At 48.1% G+C, this 21,319-nt stretch overlaps 1 protein-coding gene and 1 pseudogene across 2 annotated transcripts in view; both read left to right on the top strand.

Annotated features, from left to right (window-relative positions):
• Positions 1 to 21,319, top strand: part of RELCH (RAB11 binding and LisH domain, coiled-coil and HEAT repeat containing) — a 200,066-nt gene that overhangs the window by 78,706 nt on the left and 100,041 nt on the right. For both annotated transcript variants that reach the window (XM_088471744.1, XM_088471745.1), the window contains exons 13-15: positions 17,145 to 17,216; positions 18,185 to 18,325; positions 19,429 to 19,593. In XM_088471744.1, coding sequence (XP_088327870.1) covers positions 17,145 to 17,216; positions 18,185 to 18,325; positions 19,429 to 19,593 — 378 coding nt within the window. The remainder of the gene's footprint in view (positions 1 to 17,144; positions 17,217 to 18,184; positions 18,326 to 19,428; positions 19,594 to 21,319) is intronic.
• On the top strand, positions 12,693 to 12,811 carry LOC148524839 (5S ribosomal RNA; annotated as a pseudogene).

Genomic DNA, 21,319 nt, shown 5'->3' with positions numbered 1-21,319 from the left:
TGCAGCGTGGAGCCAGGCGACCAACCTGCGCTTCCACTACCCCCTGGGACAGCGGACCGCAGCAGAGCGGTAGCGCTGCGGCGTCCCAGGGGTTAAATGCATGCAAGGGGAGCGCGCCTTCCCTGTCTCACAGCCGGCGCCTCCCCCGCTGCACACAGCCCTCTCTGCACGCTGCCGACTGGTCCTGTGGCAGCGCTCCTCCCCCAGGCCAGCCTCCTCTCTGCTCCTCGGCGGCCATCTTCCTCTGAACGCATGGTGAACGCTGCTGGAAGCCTGGATGGAAGCATCGTGGTCTGGGTCCCCCCGCATACCTCTCCTCCGATTTGGGTCAGGTCTGTGTATGCTGCGCTGTGTCCTACCAGGCCCTGTGTCTGCGTAGTTGATTGATCAGCGCTGTTAGTGCTGGAATTGATATTTCTTTGCATTGTGTGTGACTGTGCTAGCGCTGCTGCCTGTAACTTTTCTTCTAAACTGTCAGCTTTATTACTATCCCTGTTCTTTCTGCTAAGCCCTTGCGGTGCGGTGCTGCAGGGTGGTCTCTCGCCTATTTGATATATAATTGGTGAGAGGGGTCACATACTTGGTGCCATCATGTCTGAAAGTGATTTTCCTCTCCGGCTACAGTGTACTACGTGTAAAGTACCTATAGCGGAGGGGGAGGGTAGCGCGGAGGGCCTCTGCCGGCAGTGTTTGTCCATGGCGCGGCCTCTTACGGTTACAGCACCGGTACAGGAGCCGCCCTGGGCTTGTTTCGCTCAGGCGCTTACAACCTTAGTGGGCCAGTTAGCTCCGCAACCCGCGTTTACACCGATGGGTTTGTCCCAGCAGTCAGTGGTGTCGTCACCCATGCAGGGTTTCCCACGACAATTGGTGGTACCCCACAGTCTCCCTATTTCCCCGCTCCCGGTTTCTCAGGAGCCGGCGTGGGTTAACTCCCTGACGAGTTCTGTACAGCACTTGTCGGATGTGTTGCAAGGGGAGTCTGTGATCCGGCCACATAAACGGCCGGTGGCGTCTCTGTTGGCTCCTTATGAGGATGACAAGGGGACGTCTGATGATGGGGAGATTCTGGATCCTTACGGTCAGGAACCTCTCCATACTAAGGACGCTGACGCTAAGTCCAAGGTATATATTCCTGGACTTATTCGGGCAGTCCGCACAGCCTTGGTGATTGAGGACGAAATTCCCCCAGCGGCTAAATCTAAGTACGCCTTTTTTAAAGATATGAAGGGCGATGCCACAGTCTTTCCTCTTTCAGGTCTGTTAGTGGACCATTTAGAGGAGGCGTGGAAACAGCCTGGCAAAAGATACCAGCCGCAGAGGCGCCTGGCGGTGGCTTATCCGTTCGCGGATAATTATTTTGCAAAGTGGGAATCCCCTCCACAGGTGGATTCTCACGTGACCCGTCTTGTCCGTAGTGCCACATTGCCGATGCCATCCATGTCCTCCCTTAAGGATGCTACGGACCGCAAGGTGGAGATCTGCCTGAAGTCCGCTTATTCCCTTGCGGGGGGGGCAGCACGACCGGCTATAGCCATTTGCTGGGTTGCCAGAGCGATGGAGCGCTGGGCGGATTCATTAGAGGCATCTTTTGATTCCGACTGTCCGGCCGAACAGGCGGAGTTGATTGGTTATCTCCGTGATTCGGCCACTTATATCAACGAGGCGGCCTTAGACATTAGTACTCTGGTGTCTAGAATTTCTTCAGCAGCGGTGGCTGCTCGTCGCACCTTGTGGCTGCGATCCTGGAAGGCGGACGCAGATTCCAAAAGGGGTCTGGAGGCGTTGCCATTTACCGGAGAAGTTCTCTTTGGTCCGGATCTGGATAAGATTGTGGCCACGCTGGCGGCAGCCAAATCGGCTTGTCTCCCGTCGACCGCTGCTCCTACTGGTTCTGGACCATCGTCCTTTCGGTCATCTAGGGCCCAGGGCAGGCCCAAACCACAGTCTTTTCCTCGACAGGCTGGCCCTAAGAAATCGGCCAAGCCCCGGAAGCAGGCATGGAGTACCAGACGTCCGGCCCCCAAGCCAGATGACAAGCCTGCGGCCTGACGGTCAGGGCCTCCCTTTGGGGGATCCCAAAGTGGGAGGCCGCCTGCTGCAGTTTGCCCAGTGTTGGTCGGTCACTACGACAGACACTTGGGTTCTCGAGGTGGTCTCCCACGGGTACGCCCTCTCCTTCCGGCACAGACCCCCGGCTCGATTCTTCACCACGGGTCTACCATCAGACCGGAACAAGGCTACGGAGCTGCGGAAGGTATTGCACACTATGCTCCAGGCTGGAGTTATAGTGCCTGTTCCATTCTCCCAGAGGGGCCAGGGTTTCTATTCAAATCTTTTTTTGGTACAGAAACCCAATGGGTCGTATCGTCCGATTATCAACCTCAAAGCTCTCAACCGGTCTTTGCGGGTACCGAAGTTTCGGATGGAGACCCTATGGTCCATCATTCTGGCGCTGGAACCTGGGGACTACATGGTGTCATTGGACATACAGGACGCTTACCTGCATGTCCCTATTCTTTTGCGCCATCAACAGTTCCTCAGGTTTGCAATCCTCAGCGACCACTTCCAGTTTCGGGCGTTACCTTTTGGCCTGGCGACAGCACCACGTGTGTTCACCAAGGTGAATGGCGGTCATGGCAGCTTCTCTGCGGCTGTAGGGAGTCCGCATGTTACCGTACTTGGACGACCTTTTATTGGTGGCAGGATCTCCAGAGCTCCTTCTACGCCACTTGGGCCTGACCATTGCGCTACTGCAACGGCACGGCTGGATAATCAATTGGCAGAAGTCCACTCTACTCCCGTCTCGGAGGATTCTGCACCTCGGAGCCTTATTGGACTCGAAACAGCAGAGGATCTTCGTGACGGAGGAAAAGATCTCTGCTTTACAGTCGAGGGTGCGCAGTTGTCTGCTCAGTCGCCGGGTGTCTCTACACTCGGCGATGAGGTTACTGGGCTCCATGGTGTCGGTGTTCGACATGGTGGAATATGCCCAGTTTCACTCCAGACCTCTGCAGCACCTGATTCTGTCCAAGTGGAACGGGCTGCCGCAGTCTCTGAAGTCCCAGACAATTGTGCTCACCCCGGAGGTTCGCCTGTCCCTTGCCTGGTGGTTACAGACGACCCATCTCAGCGGGGGACATCCGTTCTGGGTTCCAAATTGGGTCCTGTTGACGACGGACGCCAGTCTTCGGGGCTGGGGAGCAGTTTCGGGTCCACACTTGTTCCAGGGCAGGTGGACGCCGACAGAAGCGGAGCTTCCAATCAATATCTTGGAACTCTGTGCGGTCTTCAATGCTCTCCAGCAGGCACATCGGGTTCTCCAGGGTCGCCCGGTACAGGTCCAGTCGGACAACGCTACCACCGTGGCCTACATAAACAGGCAAGGAGGAACCCGAAGTCGGGCGGCTCTCGTGGATGTCTCTCGGATCCTGGTATGGGCGGAGCGCAATCTTCCGGCTATATCAGCGGTCTTCATCCCGGGAGTGCTAAATTGGGAGGTGGACTTTCTAAGTCGCCAGGACGTTCATCCGGGGGAATGGTCCCTGCACCCGGACGTTTTTCAACTGCTGGTGGACAGATGGGGTCTTCCAGAGATCGACCTCATGGCGTCCCGGCACAACAACAAGTTGCCGGGGCACGGGTCTCGCACAAGAGACGAAGGGGCGTCTCTGGTGGATGCTCTGTCCGTCCGGTGGACGTTCCGGTTCGCTTACCTGTTTCCTCCGGTTTCCCTTCTTCCACGGGTAATCCGGAAATTCAAACAGGAAGGAGGGACGCTCCTGTTGATAGCTCCCGCGTGGCCCAGACGGCACTGGTTCTCATACCTTGAGGTTCAGTCCGTGGACAGTCCTCTGCGGTTGCCGCTACGACCGGACCTTCTGTCTCAGGGTCCTTGCCTTCACCCGGACCTGACTCGGCTGTCTTTGACGGCGTGGCTGTTGAGACTGCCATGCTGAGGTCCCGGGGGTTTTCCAGCTCTGTAGTGCGTACCATGTTGCGAGTTCGGAAACCGTCTTCCGCGGGGATATACCATCGCGTGTGGCATACGTTTTTCCAGTGGTGTCGACCGAGAGGTTATGCACCACGGGAGTTTCGTCTGTCTCGGATTCTCGCCTTCCTACAAGCGGGACTAGATCATGGGCTTCACCTTGCTTCTTTGAAGGTACAGGTTTCGGCCCTGTCTGTCTGGTTTCACTGTAGGATTGCTACAATCCCGGATGTGCGCACCTTTATGCAAGGTGTTATCCTCATTCAGCCGCCCTTTGTTCCACCTGTGGCGCCTTTGGATTTGGCTGTGGTCCTGAGGGCTCTCCAAGGACCGCCGTTTGAACCACTGGGCTCAGTGGATCTTAAATGGTTGACAGCTAAGACTATTTTCCTTCTGGCTAATCCTTCGGCCAGACGTGTTTCTGATTTAGGGGCTCTTTCTTGTAGACCCCCTTTCTTGGTTTTTCATGGGAACAGGGCAGTGCTCCGCACTCGGCCCGAGTTTCTTCCCAAAGTTGTTTCCCAGTTTCATGTTAACGAGGAAATTGTTGTTCCGGCCTTTAACTCACCGGGTCTTTCCGTGGGTGAGGCCTCTTTGGATGTTGTGCTGGCCTTAAGGACTTATGTTGACCGCACTTCTTCGTTTAGGAAGTCGGACGCTTTGTTTGTCCTCTATGGCTTCCGTAAAAAGGGTTGGCCTGCCTCAAAGCAAACTTTGGCAGCCTGGATCCGTATGGCTATTTCTGAAGCTTATCTTCATGAAGGCCTACCGGTTCCTCCTTCCCTGAAGGCTCATTCCACTAGGTCTGTGGGTCCTTCGTGGGCAGCTCGACGTGGTGCCTCTGCAGTCCAGATCTGCAAGGCTGCTACGTGGTCCTCTGTCCATACCTTCGTGAGCTATTACAGGTTTGACACCTTCGCCTCTCTGGATGCTTCCTTCGGGCGGCGGATTCTCCTTTCTGCACAGGAGCGTCCCCACCCTTAAAGGATACTGCTTTGGGACATCCCCAAGGTATCCTGTGGATACCCTATGGACCCTGAAGTAGAAAATATGAGATATGGTAAGAACTTACCCTTGTTATCTCTCTTTCTACGAAGTCCATAGGGTTCCACAGGACTCCCGCCCTGTCGCACCTGTGCTGCAGATGGGCTTTGCTCTGGTCACCGGTTTTTTCGTCTCCCTCTGGTGAGAATGTGATTCTTGTGTGTATCCAGATCTTTTTTTCTCTCTCTTCCTTCTTCTCCTCCGGCCTATGGCTTGGTAACTAACTGAGGTGCCTTGGCTCGGGGGCGGGGTTATAGGAGGGGGACCTAGTGCATCCTGGGAGGCTGAAAGCTTAACTCTTTGGTGCCCGATGACTGACGTCACACCTATACCCCAAGGTATCCTGTGGAACCCTATGGACTTCGTAGAAATAGAGATAACAAGGGTAAGTTCTTACCATATCTCATATTATCATGTTTTAATATATAGTTTGTTTTGTGTGTGAATAAATGTAATTTTGATTGCGCAGCACTTCCCTGGTGGAAGGATTTATTTCCTTCTGAAGTGTGTTGGTCTATTTGCAATTGGAGGTTAGCAATTCCTGCTAGAGGGAGCAGCAGCACAATCAAGTGAGAATCACTGTTAGGTAGACTAGCTCCCATATATTTGTTGTTTTTCTGTTTCTGTTCTTTCTGTTAAAAGCCTCGGATTTGCATAAGATGTGCTGGTTACCAAGAATTTAATCAGAAGACCTCTTATATTTCATCCCTCCATAAAGTGACCAGACCCTAGAACTATCAGACTTGTGTTCATTGATTTTAATGGGCATAGCCTTTAAATATAGATACATGGAAGACCTGTCTATCCCTCAGCACTGAAAAAGACAGGTTATCGCTAATGGTGGTGGGGAAAAGAACACTTACTCTAAAGCAGGGATGGGGAACCTCCTGCTCGGGGGCCTTATTCGGCCCCCGGAATCATTTGATCTGGTCCTTGGAGATTTTTTCTGCTTGCCTCCTCTGCCTCCTAGAATGGCACCCTGCAGCCAGAATCTATGCAGCAGTGCGCCTGGAGCGTCCTTCTTGCACTTCGGACGGTCACACCGTTGCTCTTACAGCTCCCCGGAGCATACTGAGGTTGCTCCAGGAATTGCTGTAAACAGCGGTGATTGTGACTCCGTCCCCGTGTGCTGTCATGTGGAAGGGGCGTGGCCTTCACCGGGCCCGCAAACAATGTTATATATATCAAACTGGCTCTTGGCAGAAAAAAGGTTCCCCACCCCTGCTCTAAAGGGTGGATCTCTGTTTCATCCATAAACATTTGTGAAGACACCATGGGTATGCTAGCCAACCAGGGCTATATACCATAATTATTGCTCAAATCAAAACATGGGATCGCCAACCCAATCAAAGTGGACAGCCCTTGGTCTATTCAGTACTAGGCTGTTTTGCTCTACTAAAGGGGAAAGGACATGCAAGAGACAATCCAAATCAAGCATTTGCAGTCATCCTATAAAAGTGATATATATTTTAGGCGAGGGGTGGGCAATAAGCGGCCCTCCAGCTGTTGTTGAACTACAAACCCCACGCCTTGCAACAGTTTTAGCATGGCCAAATAGCAAAACTGTGGCAGGGCATGCTGGGATGTGTAGTTCTACAACAGCTGGGGTCTGCTTATTGCCCACCCCTACTTTAGTACTTTCATTAAGGGCTTGTGATCATCAATCAGGCTGCTTAGGTGAGAAATAATTTCACACATTCTTTATTTCTCTCTACATTACTACAAACATTGCATTTCATTGTTTTTATTAATAAAGTCGTAAATAAATAATAATTATAATGGACTATGAAAGCCTTATAATCTGTAAAACAAAACACACACCCAAGAAACAAAATCGTATAACAAAAATCTAACGTCTTACTTTAAATTTGTAAAGCTGGGAAAACATGGGGCTTTTGTAGTGAAATAACACACCGGGTTCCTAATTATATTACTCATAAGAGATTGCTCAGATGAGGATAACCACGAAAGTAACTGTTTTTTACACTACTAATCCTTTTTATATACATCCTCAGTCTACAAGTCCACTCCCAAGGACTGCTTTATTATTTTTCAGTTCTCTCTCTGATAAGTTTCCTACTCTACCTGTATAAAATGGCAGCCTCCTTGAGGCACCATAACCTTTGAATAATATTAATTAGCAGAAGTTTACAAAAAAACGGAAAGACTTTCGGCTTGAAGTTCTGAAGTGTCTTGAGCACACTGCTGCTCAATTTTCAATAGTGTATTGTATTGATGGAGGTTTTATTCCTGCTGTGCATCAAGCTAATGATTTTATACATATAATTAGAAGTACAGTTTATACAGTACACCAATCATCAACCCTTAGATCGTGTTACATAGTTCACCTCACAAATCAAGACACTTTTATATACTTTACACTATTTATTAGCGTGGCGTTTTTCAAATATTCTACTCAGCAGAAATAATATTGAGCAATATATTCCATTCAAATTATGTGTAATCATCAAGTTATAGTTTTGTAATATTTTAAACACTTAAGTGAAACAATAGAATTGCTTCATTCCATAATTTTATATGGGGCAACATTTAGGGGTCTGTTCAATTATGGATGATGCCTTAATTTAGTCCGCCTCTATGCCACACCTATGGTAGTCTGGAAATGTATATTAAACATGTCTTATGGCAGTGTTTTCATCATCTGGAGCTGTTACTCGACCAGCTGGGGCTTGGGTAGCCAAGGCTGTTGAAGAATGGATGGGGGCATTGGAGGAGACTCTACTAAATGCTACCAGAGAACAGCTGACCTATATCTCCCACATACGGGAAGCGGCCTTCTATTTGGGAGAAGCTGCAATAGATGCTGGGCTCCTAGCTTCTACGGCATTGGCAGCCTCAGTTGTGGCTTGTAGAGTCCTTTTGGTTAAGGTCCTGGAAAGCAGATACAGGGTCAAAGAATGCTCTGGAATCCTTACCTTTTTTTGGGAATATACTTTTTGGAGCAGAGTTAGATAAGATAATAGCTACTCTGGGAGCTTCAAAATCTGCAGGTCTGCCATCAACAGCTACTTTGGAGTCTGGGCAGTCTTCTTTTCGGTCCTTTTGCCCTCAGGTATGAGCAAAAGGACAGTCTTCCTCCAGACCATCTAGTTCTCGCAGGACAACCAAGCAGCAAACTTAAGAGGTCCTGGCCGGCTAGACGTACAGTTTCTAAGCCAGACGACAAACCCTCTGCCTGATGGCGCGGGCCTCCTCCTGGGGGATCCCAGGGTGGGGGGCCGACTGCTCCATGTTGCGGACTACTGGCATCAAAACAGACGCCAGGGTCCGAGTAGTGGTCTCTCTGGGGTATGCCCTCACTTTCCGGAGGCGTCCTCCCCAGAAGTTTTTTGCACAACTCTCCCATCAGATTCTATAAATGCTTTGGTCCTCCAGGAGGCTATTTGCTCCCTCCTGCGGGCCAGGGTGATAATTCCATTTTTGTATGTGTCAACAAGGAAGAGGTTATTATTCCAATCTATATTTGGTTCAGAAACCGAATTGGTCTCATCACCCTATTCTAACTCTGAAAACCCTCAGCAAGATCAGTGTACCCAAGTTCCGTGTGGAGACTCTTCGGTCAATTATTTTGGCAATGGAACCTGGGGATTTTATGGCTTCCCTGGAAATTCAGGATGCGTATTTGCATGTCACAATTACACCATCCCATCAACAGTTTCTACGGTTTGCTGTCCTGCAACAGCATTACCAATTTCTAGCACTGCCCTTTGGTCTATCAACGGCCCCTCGGGTTTTCACCAAATTAATGGCGGTTATGACGGCCTACCTCAGGCATCAGGGAATCTAAATACTACCATATCTGGACAGCTGTTCTACATCTCCAACTGACCATAGCCTGTTTACAGATGCACGGCTGGATCATCAATTGTAAGAAATCCCCACTTTCTCCAACACAGCGGATGGTACATCTGGGGACATTTCTGGATTCTCAGGCACAAAGAGTGTATCTGCCAGAGGACAAGATTGTGGCCCTATTATTGCAATTTTGCAAAATGCTACGCAATCGAAGGGTATCCATTCCATCAGCAATGCTGGTCCTGGGGTCAATGGTATCCACCTTCAACATAGTGGAATATGTTCAGTACCACTCCAGGCCTCTGCAGAAATTGATTCTCTCCCGGTGGAACGGACAGTATAATCTAATAAAGTCCCAGAGGATCCTTCTCACTTCGGAGCTTCGTCTTTCTCTCTCGTGGTGGCTACAAAAGGATCATCTGGACAAAGGTCGCCCATTCTGGATTCCAAATTGGGTACTTCTCATCTCAGATGCCAGTCTTCGTGAATGGGGGGCAGTGACGGGTCATCACACCTTTCAGGGAAGATGGACAAATCAGGAAAGTCATCTGCCCATAAACATTCTGGGGCTTCGAGCAGTATACAAAGCACTCATCTTGGCACAGGATCTGCTCCAGGGCAGGCTGGTCCAAATCTAGTCTGACAACGCGACCACGGTAGCCTATCTCAATCATTAGGGAGGCACGCAAAGTCATGCAGTCATGAGGGAAGTGACAAACATTCTGGTTTGGGCAGAACGTTCTCTTCTGGCTATTTCTGCAATATTCATCCCGGGGTTTCTCAGTTGGGAAGCTGACTTCCTAAGTCGTCGGGACATTCACGCTGGAGAGTGGGCCCCTAGTGAACAAATGGGGCCTATCGGACATAGACCTCATGGCATCACGTCACAACCACAAGGTCCCCAGGTGTGGGTCCAGGACAAGAGGCCCATCAGCCACCTTAGTGGATGCACTGGCAGTAAGATGGGCCTTCATATTGGCGTTTCTCTTTCCTCCGATTTCCCTCCTCCCAAGGGTCCTCAGGAAATTCAAGCAGGAAGGCCGATCAGTAATACTGGTGGCTCCTGCTTGGCCCAGACATCATTGGTTCACTGACATACAGAATCTATCCAGAGACATTGTTTCCTATGCCTCTATGGGCTGGATCTGTTAGCGCAGGGTCCCTGCCTACATCTGGACTTACCCCGTCTGTCTTTGACAGTGTGGCTCTTGAGTCTTCCATCTTAAGAGCCAAGGGTTTCTCCAGCTCTGCGATTCAAACGATGCTTGGGGCATGAAAACCTTCCTCTGCCTGCAACTATTACAGAGTTTGGCATTCTTTTGGTATATGGTGGTCCAAAAGAAAGTAGGACCCGGAGGTTTTTTAGTGTTTTCCGAGTATATGCATTTCTCCAGGCTGGGTTAGACCTTGGTCTCCGCCTGGCCACCCTGAGAGTTCAGGTTTCTGCACTGTCAGTCTGGTTCCAGCAAAGGATTGCTTCTTTGCCGGATATTAGAAATTTTTACAGGGTGTTCTCCGAGTTCAGCCACCCTTTGTCCCACCGGTGGCACTGTGGGTTTTGTCTTTGGTTCTCAAGGGGCTACAGGCTTCCCCATTTGAACTTCGGGAATCTGTAGATTTTAAATGGTTGACAGCGAAGATACTTTTTCTCCTCGCTATCTCTTCTGCACGCAGGGTCTCTGATTTGGCAGCATTCTCTTGTCGCTCCCCATTTTTGATTTTTCACCAGGATAGAGCTGTTCTCCGCACAAGGGAGGGTTATCTTCCTAAGCTAGTGTCCCGTTTTCATGTGAATGAAGAGATTATGGTTCCAGCTTTCCAGTCTCCAGACCTTTCAGTAGGTGAAGCCTCCCTGGATGTGCTTCGTGCTCTCCGTATCTCTGGAGTGTACGATCTTTGTTAGAAAATCAGACGCTCTTTTTGTGCTATATGGTTTTCACAAACAATGATGGCCAGTTAACAAACAGACTCTGGCTCAATGGTTACATAGAAACATAGAATTTGACGGCAGCTAAGAACCACTTGGCCCATTTAGTCTGCCCCTTTTCATTTATCCTTTTGGCAACGTCAACCCTATTTGCTCCTTACGTCACTCTTAAAAGGATATTCTTATGCCTTTCCCAAGTATGTTTAAATTGTTACGCCGTTTTAGCTTCATTCACATCTGATGGGAGGCTATTCCACATATCCACTACCTTTTCTGTGAAGTAATTTTTCCTCATATTTCCTCTGAGCCTCCAATTTCAGTGCATATCCTCGTGTTCTTGTACATCTCTTCCTTTGAAAAATGCTTCCCTCCTGTACCTTGTTAAAACCCTTCATGTATTTGAATGTTTCTATCATGTCCCCCCTTTCCCTCTCTGTTCCAAACTAAACATATTAAGATATTTTAGTCTTTTTGGGTAAGCTCTGTGCTGTAGGCCATGCACCATGTTGCATGTAACTATCGCTCAGGTATACACACAGGCTGATCTCCCTGTCCCGAACATGGCGAAACACATTTTACCCAGTCTGTGGGGCCATTGTGGGCGTTTAGTCGTGGTGCCTCTGCGGGGCAATTATGCAAGGCAGCCTCAGGCAGTCTCAAACTTTTATTGTATGTTTTATTTAATTTATTTTAACTTCAGAGCAAGCAGCGCCAGGCATCCTAATAGACTCCTGTGCTGCTGCTCCATCTACCACCCACCGACACTGCAACACCAGTAACCGGATTGGTGATTACAGCGGGCACCAGCGGAGCTTGGCTAGCAGCGATGCTGAGACACGGACTGCAGCCGGAAGCACGGGAGTGCAGGTAAGGTGATTCCCCGCTCGCGGGGAATCACGTGGCTGTCCGTAACTCCTGTGGATGGACACCTGCCGGGGGTTGCTGTAGTGGGGCGACCGCATTGTTCGCTCCCCCACCGGGGCAAGTGAGTCTAGCATCGGGGACAGTGATGGCGGCCATGATCACTCCAGCGCACCCAGGGGGGGTTAATACAACATAGGGGAGATAGCCCCTCCCCCAGCCCAGACGCCGATCCAGCTGAGGTTTTCACGTGTCTGAGTTGCTCCTACTACCCTCCTCTGTATCTGAGATGCCCAGCGACCACTATCTGTGCTCTGCTGAAACTGCTGGTCTCAGGAGGTTTTGAGTCTAGTGTCCCTGTATACTTCTCCCTAGAGGCCAGGTTATATAGTGCTCAAATCCTACCAAAGCTTGTGTTTTGAGTAGTTGATTTAGAGCCCAATGCAAGTATATTGTATATGCATTATATGTGACTTTTGCTAGCTTTGTTGTATTGATATACTGCCTGTATTTTCTGTACTGACAGTTATAACTATCACTGCTATCTCTATTTAACCCTTTGCTACATGTTTGAGGGTATTTTTTCCTTTTGTACTTCTCATCTACTTGTACTTGTGAAGGCTGTCACATTTGCATTTGTTACCTTTATACCTACTAAGTTGTGTTTAAAAGTAAGGGTAAGCAGGAGGCTGATGCCTCTGTGCTGGTTACATGTAGATTCTATTTGGCGGGCTTGTCCCCTCAGGATTTCATACAGGATGGATTGGGTGCTATTTGTTCTAAAATACCAGTCCAGTTTACTAGCCCCTGTACAGGAGATACCCTGGGGGTCCTCCTTGTCTCAGGTTATGATGCAGCTAGTGGACCGGTTGGCTACTCCCACGTTGCCTCCCAATATTGGGTACCCACAGCAGGTACAGCCTGCTATGTTTGTCCCCCCAATACATCCTTCCGGGATGGATATTTATGCCACTCAAATCTGAGTACGGCTCAGTCGTCTGCTGCCTTTCAGCAAATGTTGCAGGCAAATAGACTGGTAGCCACTAGATCACAACCTACAGCCTCACCACACTGGACATGCTCAATTTTGTCGGATCTTGGAAGCTATGCAGTGTTGGGTCTGGTTAGTACTTGGATGGGAGACTACCTGGGAACACCAGGTGCTGTATGTAATAAGGCTCCGGTGTTTAAACGCCAGAAGGTGGTTAACCCTGAGTTTCTTAAGTCTGAGCAGCTTTCTGAACTCATGGGGGAATCTTGGAGTACTCCTAATAAACGGTTCCATGTGACGAAAAGATGGCATCTTTGTACCCTCTCCACCTGGCGAATGTACGAAGCTGGAAGTCCCTCCTACTGTGGATGCTCAGGTGGCACATTTAGTCAGGAGCTCTACGTTGCTTATACCGTCCGCATCCTTCCTTAAAGATCCCACAGATAAAAGAAAAACTTGAAGCCTGTCTTGAATCAGTGTTTTCTTTGTCAGGAACTGTTACCCGACCAGCTATGGCTGTGGCCTGGGTATCCAAGGCATTAAGGAGTGGACAGGGGCACTGGAAGATACTATACCAGATGCTACTAGAGAACAGCTGACGCTGACATATATCTCCCCTATACTGGATGCGGCCTCTTATTTGGGAAAAGCTGTGATAGACTCTGGAATCCTGGCTTCTAAGGAATCAGCAACTTCGGTTAAATTGCTAATAGAGCCCGTTGGATACGGTCCTGGAAAGCAGGTGCGGGATCCAGGAAGGTTCTGGAAGCCCTGCTTTTCTCTGGAAACATACTGTTTGGAGCAGCATTGGATAAGATAGTGGCTAGTCTGGCAGCCTCAAAATCTACTGGTCTGCATCTACAGCTACCTTTTAAGCTTAGGCAGTCCTTTTTTCTGTCCTTTCGCCCTCAGGGAAAGGCAAAAGGCTAGCTTTTCTCCAGACAGTCTAGTTCTCGCAGGACCAATAAGCCACAAACCAAGAAACCTTGGTCGGCTTCCAAGCTGGATGACAAATCTTCCACCTGATGGAACGGCCTCCTCCTGGGGGATCTCTGGGTGGAAAGCCGATTTCTTCAGTTTTTCAATACCTGATTTCAAACTACAACAGACACCTGGGTCAGAGAAGTGCTCTCAAACCTACACCCTCACCTTCCTGAGGCATGCTCCCCATAAGCTTTTCTGTACAACTCCCCCATCAGACTATCAATGCCTTGGCCATCCAGGAGGCCATTCACTTCCTGCTGCATTCAGGAGTGATAATCCCGGTTCCTTTGGCTCAGCAAGGAAGGGGTTATTATTTAAATCTGTTTTTAATTCAGAAACCAAATGGGTCTAATAGCCCTATTCTGAATCTGGGAACCCTCAACACATTTATCCAGATTCTGTATGGAGAAGACTCTCCAGTCAATTGTTCTGGCAATAGAACCTGGGGATTTTATGGTTTTTCTGGACATTCAGGAGGCATATCTGTATATGCCTATTACGCCATCCCAACAATGATTTCTACAGTTTGCTGTCTTGCAGCAACATTACCTATTTCAGGCACTACCTTTTGGTCTCTCAATGGCTCCTTGGGTCTTTACCAAAATAATGGCAGTTATGACTGCCCACCTCAGGCGTCAGAGAGTCAGGATACTGCCATATTTCGATGACCTCCTAATATTGGCACAGTCTCCAGCTTTGTTACAACACCATTTCCAACTGACCATTGTTTGATTAAGGACACACGCCTGGATCATCAATTAGAAGAAGTCTTCCCATTTCTCCAACACAGTGGATGGTACATCTGGGGGCAATCCTGGATTCTCAGACACAAAAGGGTATTCTGCCAGGGGACAAGATTTCGACCCTACAATTGTGGGTGCGCAAATTACTCCGCAATCGAAGGTTACCCATCCAGGTCCTGGGGTCCATGGTATCCAACTTCGATATGGTGGAATATGCTCAGTTCCACTCCAGGCCTCTGCAGAAATTGATTCTCTCCCGGTGGAATGAGCAGTATCATCTAATACGGTCCCAGACGATCCTCCTCCCTCCGGAGGTTCGGCCCTCCCTCTCATGGTGGCTGCAACCGCCCCATCTGGACAAGGGTCGCCCCTTCTGGATCCCAAATTGGGTGCTTTTCACCACGGGCGCCAGCTTTCGTGGATGGGGTGTGGCGACAGGTCATTATATTTTTCAAGGAAGATGGACAACCCAGGAAAGTTACCTGCCCATAAACATCCTGGAGCTTCGTGCAGTATACAAAGCACTCACGCTGGCAAAGGACTTTCTCCAAGCCAGGCCGGTCCAGATCCAATCCAACAACGCAACCACAGTAGCTTACCTCAATCATCAGGTAGGCATGCGAAGTCAGGCAGCCATGAGGGAAGTGGTCTGGGTAGAATGTTATCTTCCGGCAATCTCGGCAGTGTTCATCCCCGGAGTCCTCGTTTGGGAAGTGGATTTCCTAAGTAGTCAGGATATACACGCCGGAGAATGGCCTCTCCACCCTGATGTCTTTCAGCTCCTGGTGGATAAATGGGAACTATCAGATATAGACCTCATGGCCCAACCACAAGGTCCCTAGGTGCGGGTCCAGGAGCAGACACGCCTTAACCGCCTTTGTAGATGCATTTGCAGTGAGGTGGGACTTGAAGCTGGTATATCTCTTTCCTCCAATCTCCCTCCTCCCAAGGTTCCTCAGGAAATTTAAGCAAGAAGGCGGCACAGTAATACTGGTAGCTCCTGCTAGGCCCAGGTGTCATTGGTTCTCGGACCTACGGAGTCTCTCCATAGACACTCTGTTCTCTCTTCCTCTATGGCCGGATCTGTTAGTGCAGGGTCCCTCCTTGATCCGGACTTATTTCATCTATCTTTGACGGCGTGGCTCTTGAGTCTTCCATACTAAGAGCCAAGAATTTCATCAGCTCTGTGGTTCAGACGATGCTCAGGGCACAAAAGCTTTCCTCTACCCACATCTATTAAAGTGTTTGGAACTCCTTTTTTTTTTCTTTGGTGTTCCCACAGAGTGTATGACCCTAAGGTTTTTAGGGTTTCCCGAGTACTTGCTTTTCTCCAGGCTGGGTTAGATCTTGGTCTGCGTCTGTCTATCCTGAGAATACAAGTTTCTGTGCTGTCAGTTTGGTTCCTGTGAAGCATCGCTTCTCTGCCTGATGTTAGAATTATGTTTTTTAGGGTGTTCTCCGCGTTTAGCCACCTTTGGTCCCTCTGGTCTGGTGGGATTTGTATTTGGTTCTTAGGGCTCTACAGATTTCCCCATTTGAACCTCTGGACTCAGTAGACCTTAAGTGGTTGACAGCGAAGACCATTTTTCTCCTCACTATCTCCTCTTCCCACAGAGTCTCTGATTTGGCAGCGCTCTCCTGTCACTCCACATTCTTGTTTTTTCACCAAGATAGAGCTGGCCTCCGTATAATGGCGGGTTACCTTCCTAAGGTAGTATCCCGTTTTTCATGTGAATGAAGAGATTGGGGTTCCAGCCTTCCAAGTAATAAGACCTTTTTGAAGGTGAAGTCTCCCTGGATGTGGTTTGCACTCTCCGTATCTACGTGGACCGTACTAACTTCTTGAGAAAATCAGATTCTCTTTTTGTGTTGTATGACTTTCATAAACGAGGCTGGCCAGCTATCAAACAGACTCTGGCTCAATGGCTGCGCATGACTGTCTTTCAGGCTTACTTGCAGACTGATCTTATTGTTCCAAACATGGAACATTACATTTTATTCGGTCTGTGGGACCATCAATGGGCATTTTGATGTGGTGCCTCTGCTGAACATTTATGCAGAGCAACCACGTGGTTCTCTGTTCACACTTTTTTTTTTTTTTTAGGTTCTACCCCTTTGACACCTTTGCCTCCAAGGATGTTTCCTTTGGGCAACGGATTCTCCTTCCTGATCAGGAGCGTCCCCACCCTTAAGGGAACTGCTTTAGGACATGGTGTCCCTGTGGATCCCTATGGACCCTGAAGAAGAAAATAAGAGTTATAGTAAACTTAAATTTGTTAACTTTTTCTTCGAGGACCATAGGGTCCACAGGGCACCCACCCTGATGCACCTGGCTTCATTGGGTAATTTCTTTTTTCTTCTCATGTTAACTAATCCCCTTTTCTTTGACAGTGTTTCTGGTGTACATTGTCCTTCCTTCTCCTCTTTTCTGCTCCTTCCTTGGATGTGTTTAGAAAACTGAATGCCTGTGGCCAGGGGTGGGGTATATGTTGAGGGGGACCCGGGGCATCCTGGGAGCTTAAAGCTTAACTGTTTGATGCCTGGATCACTCCTACACATTTCCCCATAGTATCCTTATGGACCCAGAAGAAAGTTAGCAAAGTAAGTCTACGTAACTATTATTATTAATCTCTCTTATGCTATAATTTCCATTACTGCTCTTTCAGAGAATGTTTTAGGATATTTTCAGATCTCAAAAATATTCTTAAAAGTTAATATACCCTAATTTAGAGGCACATGTCGCTAACCAACATCATTAACATAGTTTTGCTACTTGCTGTCTTCTAGATCAATCACAAGTACCCAGAAAGAAGACTACTTGTGGCAGAGTCATGTGGAGATCTAGCACCTTACCTCCCTGTAAGTCTAATGCATTTAGAGGAAATGACCTAAAACACAGTGATGTTTTCTGCTTTGTTGCCGTTCAAAGTTTCAATTTCTTATTTTCGTTTTTTTGCAAAAGTGATGTTTGAAGAGTTTTACAAAAGAAAAAAGTCCAGATAGAAACAAATGCACTGAGTGACTAAATCCTTTTATTACACTGACTTACTACATCTACACAAATAGATTTCTAAATTATCTTTGCAGCTTCTAACATTTACAGAGATGCCAAACATGTTCTTTTATTAGAGATTTGAGCAATGTAGGTTTGCAGATGTTACTGAGCGCTCACAAGCTGGTCGATGTTGGTCCAGTGCGCATGCGCACGACGGACCCGGCTCCATCGTGCGCATGCGCGAGACCCGTATAGCGATGGGCAAGCCGTCGCTATGGGTCTTGCTACAAAGGGGGCGTGCTGTCGATGGTGAGTGACAGCACGCCCCCTTTGGTGTCCGTGCTGGGGGCGTGCCTGCTCAGACGGAGGCGTTCCCATGTCAGTGGGAGTGCTTTTGGCTCTGATAGAGCCCAAAGCACTCCAGGGCTTGCGGCAACGAGACCCTACCACAAGGGTCTCGTCGCAAGCCCGATGGTCTTGACCATCGCGACCATTTTTTTGGCCGCTCACTACAGCTGTGGGTGGTCACCCACAGCTATGCGAGCGGCCAGGAGGCCGCTCACAAAAAACAGAGGGCCGGCCATGATTCAGAGCGAGCGCTCTGTTACAGTGTCCGGCTCTTAATCAGGGCCTCTGTTGGCTGTAAGCAGATTTGGAACATTTTAAGTATAGCATTTCTAAGATTACATACAAGTGTAAAAAAGGCTTTCCATATATTATACAGCACATTTTCAAATATGCTGCACAATTTTTTAAATCCCAATATGGCTATTTTGTCATGTTGTCTTAAATTTCTGCCTCCCAAATTCTAAGTATGCTTGTCCACTTGCAGAAAGAGATAAGGAGCTCACTTGTGCTGTCTATGTTACAACAAATGTTAATGGAAGACAAAGCTGACATGGTACGGGAAGCTGTCATCAAAAGTCTTGGCATAATTATGGGGTACATTGATGATCCAGACAAATATCAACAGGTAAGATAGACTTCACAGTATCTCACTCTTGCAAAGCATTAACCCCCCCCCCTCCAATAAGTGACAACTCCTAAATATGCCAATATCGAGCCCTGGAGAGCGCGAGATAAATACCAACTAATCAGCTTCTAACTGTCATTTTTCAGGTTGTGTTTGAAAAATGACAGGAGCTGGTTGGTTGGTACTTTCTCTGTTCCCGGCTTGATGAAACTTTCCCTCTAAGTTTTTATGTTTGTCCACATACATCTTCCTTGCGTGTTAAACAGCCCTTCTAGTTGCTCCATTCTCATGGGGAGTGCACAGGCTAGTCAGTCTGGTCCTATTCTACAGAAGAATACTCCTTCTTGGCAACGGTATTCCCTGATGGCAGTGGTCTCTATCAGCGGGATAAAGTTCCCTGCCACACTGCAAAAATTGTTCAGGACTGATCTGAGGAACAACGAGTACAAGATAATGACTTGGCCTTCAAATTCAATCCGATCGAGCATCGTGGGATTAGCTGAATGAACAAATCCAAGCCATGGAGGCCCCAACTTGCAATTTAGAGGACTTGAAGGATCTGCTGGTAACGTCAGGGTACACCAACGGAAGGTCCAACCAGGACCTCAACCCTCTGGTAATATTGGATCCCAGAAGACCTACTACTCTGTGAAGTTGTAGTCCAAATGCATCTAGTGGAAGGCCCAGAACAGGCTCCTTGGGTCCAAGTTCTTCCCAGCGCACTCCGCCGAGAGGTCCGACCGGGACCCCAACCACTCCATTAGGGATACTAGACCAATTGCCACCCCTCTGTGAAGTTTTCATCCAAATCCATCCAGTGGAAGGCCCAGAACAGGCTCCCCGGATAAAAGTTCTGCCCAACATACACCAACGGGAAGACCGACGGGGGCCTCCACCCCCTAGTATGTCTTCTGGGATCCAGTGTTACCACTCTGAAGTTTTTTTTTCCAAAACCATCCAGTGGAAGGCTCAGTACAGGCTATATAGATTGTGTATGTATGTATATATATATTTATATAACGTGTGTGTATGTTATAAAATATAGTACACAAAACATGCAAAAGTGGTTTTGTAGAATAATTGTAAGCGTGAATTTCTTTCAGGGTTTTGAACTCCTTCTGACAGCCTTAGGTGACCCTTCGGAGAGAGTAGTGAGTGCCACTCATCAGGTGTTTTTACCAGCCTATGCTGCTTGGACAATGGAGTTAGGAAATCTCCAGTCTCACCTTATCCCCACACTTCTTAATAAAATTGAAAAACTCCTCAGGGTAAGTTCAGATATCTTCTTATGTAGCTTCCTAAGATACATTCTCTGTTGTACACATTGGGGGAATTATATTTATCTGTGCAGAGATATACAGTGCCTTGCAAAAGTATTCACCCCCTTTGCATTCAACCTGGAATTAAAATGGATTGTTTGAAGGTGTGCATCATTTCATTCACAGAACATGCCTACAACTGTGAAGTTGTGTGTTTTTTTTTTTTTTTTTTTTATATTGTGAATCAAACAACATTTAGGACAACATAACAGAAAACTTCAGCGTGCATAACTATTCACCCCCCTAAAGTCAGTACTTTGTCGAGCCACCTTTTGCGGCAATTACAGCTGCAAGTCGCTTTGGATAAGTCTCTATGAGCTTGCCACATCTTGCCCCTGGGATTTTTGCCCATTCCTAATGGTAAAACTGCTCCAGCTTCTTCATGTTGGATGGTTTCCGCTTGTGAACAGCAATCTTCAAGTCTGACCACAGATTCTCAATTGGATTGAGATCTGGACTTTGACTAGGCCATTCTAACACATTTAAATGTTTCCCCTTAAACCACTCGAGTGTTGCTTTAGCACAGGCCTGGCCAACCTGCGGCTCCCCAGCTGTTGCAAAACTACAATTCCCAGCATGCTTAACCAGCTGATTGGTGGGAGGATATGCTGGGGCTTGTAGTTTCACAACAGCTGGAGAGCCACAGGTTGGCTAGGCCTGCTTTAGCAGTATGCTTCTAGTCATTATCCTGCTGGAAGGTGAATCTCCGACCCAGTCTCAAATCACAGGCAGACGGAAACAGGTTTTGCTCAAGACTATACCTGTATTTAGCACCATCCATCTTTCCCTCGACTCAAATCTGTTTCCCAGTCCCTGCTGCTGAAGAACATCCCCACAGCATGATGCTGCCACCGCCATGTTTCACTGTGGGGATGGTGTTTGTGGGGGGAAAATGGGATGTGTTGGGTTTGCGCCAGAAATAGCGTTTTCCTTGGTGGCTGAAAAGTTCAGTTTTAGTCTCATCTGACCAGAGCACCTTCCTCCATACATTTGGGGAGTCGCCCACATGCCTTTTGGCAAACTCAAATCGTGTCGTCTTATTTTTATCACTAAGTAATGGCTTTTTTTCTGGCCACTCTTCCATAAAGCCGAGCTCTATGGAGTGTACGGCTTATTCTGGTCACATGCACAGATACACCAGTCTCTGCTGTGGAACACTGCAGCTCCTTCAGGGTTACCTTTGGTCTCTGTTCTGCCTCTGATTAATGTCCTCCTTGCCAAGTCTGTGAGTTTTGGTGGGTGGCCCTCTCTTGATAGGTTTGTTGTGGTACCATGTTCTTTCCATTTGATGATGATGGATTTGATGGTGCCCCGGGGGATCATCAAAGATTTGGATATTTTTTATAACCCAACCCAGAATTGTACTGCTCAACAACTTTGTCCCTGACTTGTTTGGAGAGCTCCTAGGTCTTCATGGTGTGAGGCCTTTTGCTTAGTGGTGTTGCAGCCTCTGGGGCCTTTCAGAAAAGGTGTGTTTATACTGAGAGATCATGTGAAGGCTTTTGGTTGCACCAGAACTTTTGAGGGGCTTCATAGGAAAGGGGGTGATTACATATGCACATGCAAATTTTCAGAATTTTATTTCTAAAGATTCTTTTTTATATATATTTTTCTCATTTCACTTTAGAATATTTTGTGCAGATCCATCACATAAAATTCAGATTAAAAAAATAAA

Source organism: Taudactylus pleione, unplaced genomic scaffold (assembly GCF_031769625.1).
Source record: "Taudactylus pleione unplaced genomic scaffold, aTauple2 ptg000116l, whole genome shotgun sequence".
Classification (NCBI taxonomy): domain Eukaryota; kingdom Metazoa; phylum Chordata; class Amphibia; order Anura; family Myobatrachidae; genus Taudactylus; species Taudactylus pleione.
The sequence above is the reverse complement of the archived record's forward strand: the minus strand, read 5'-3'. Positions and strand labels throughout refer to the sequence as shown.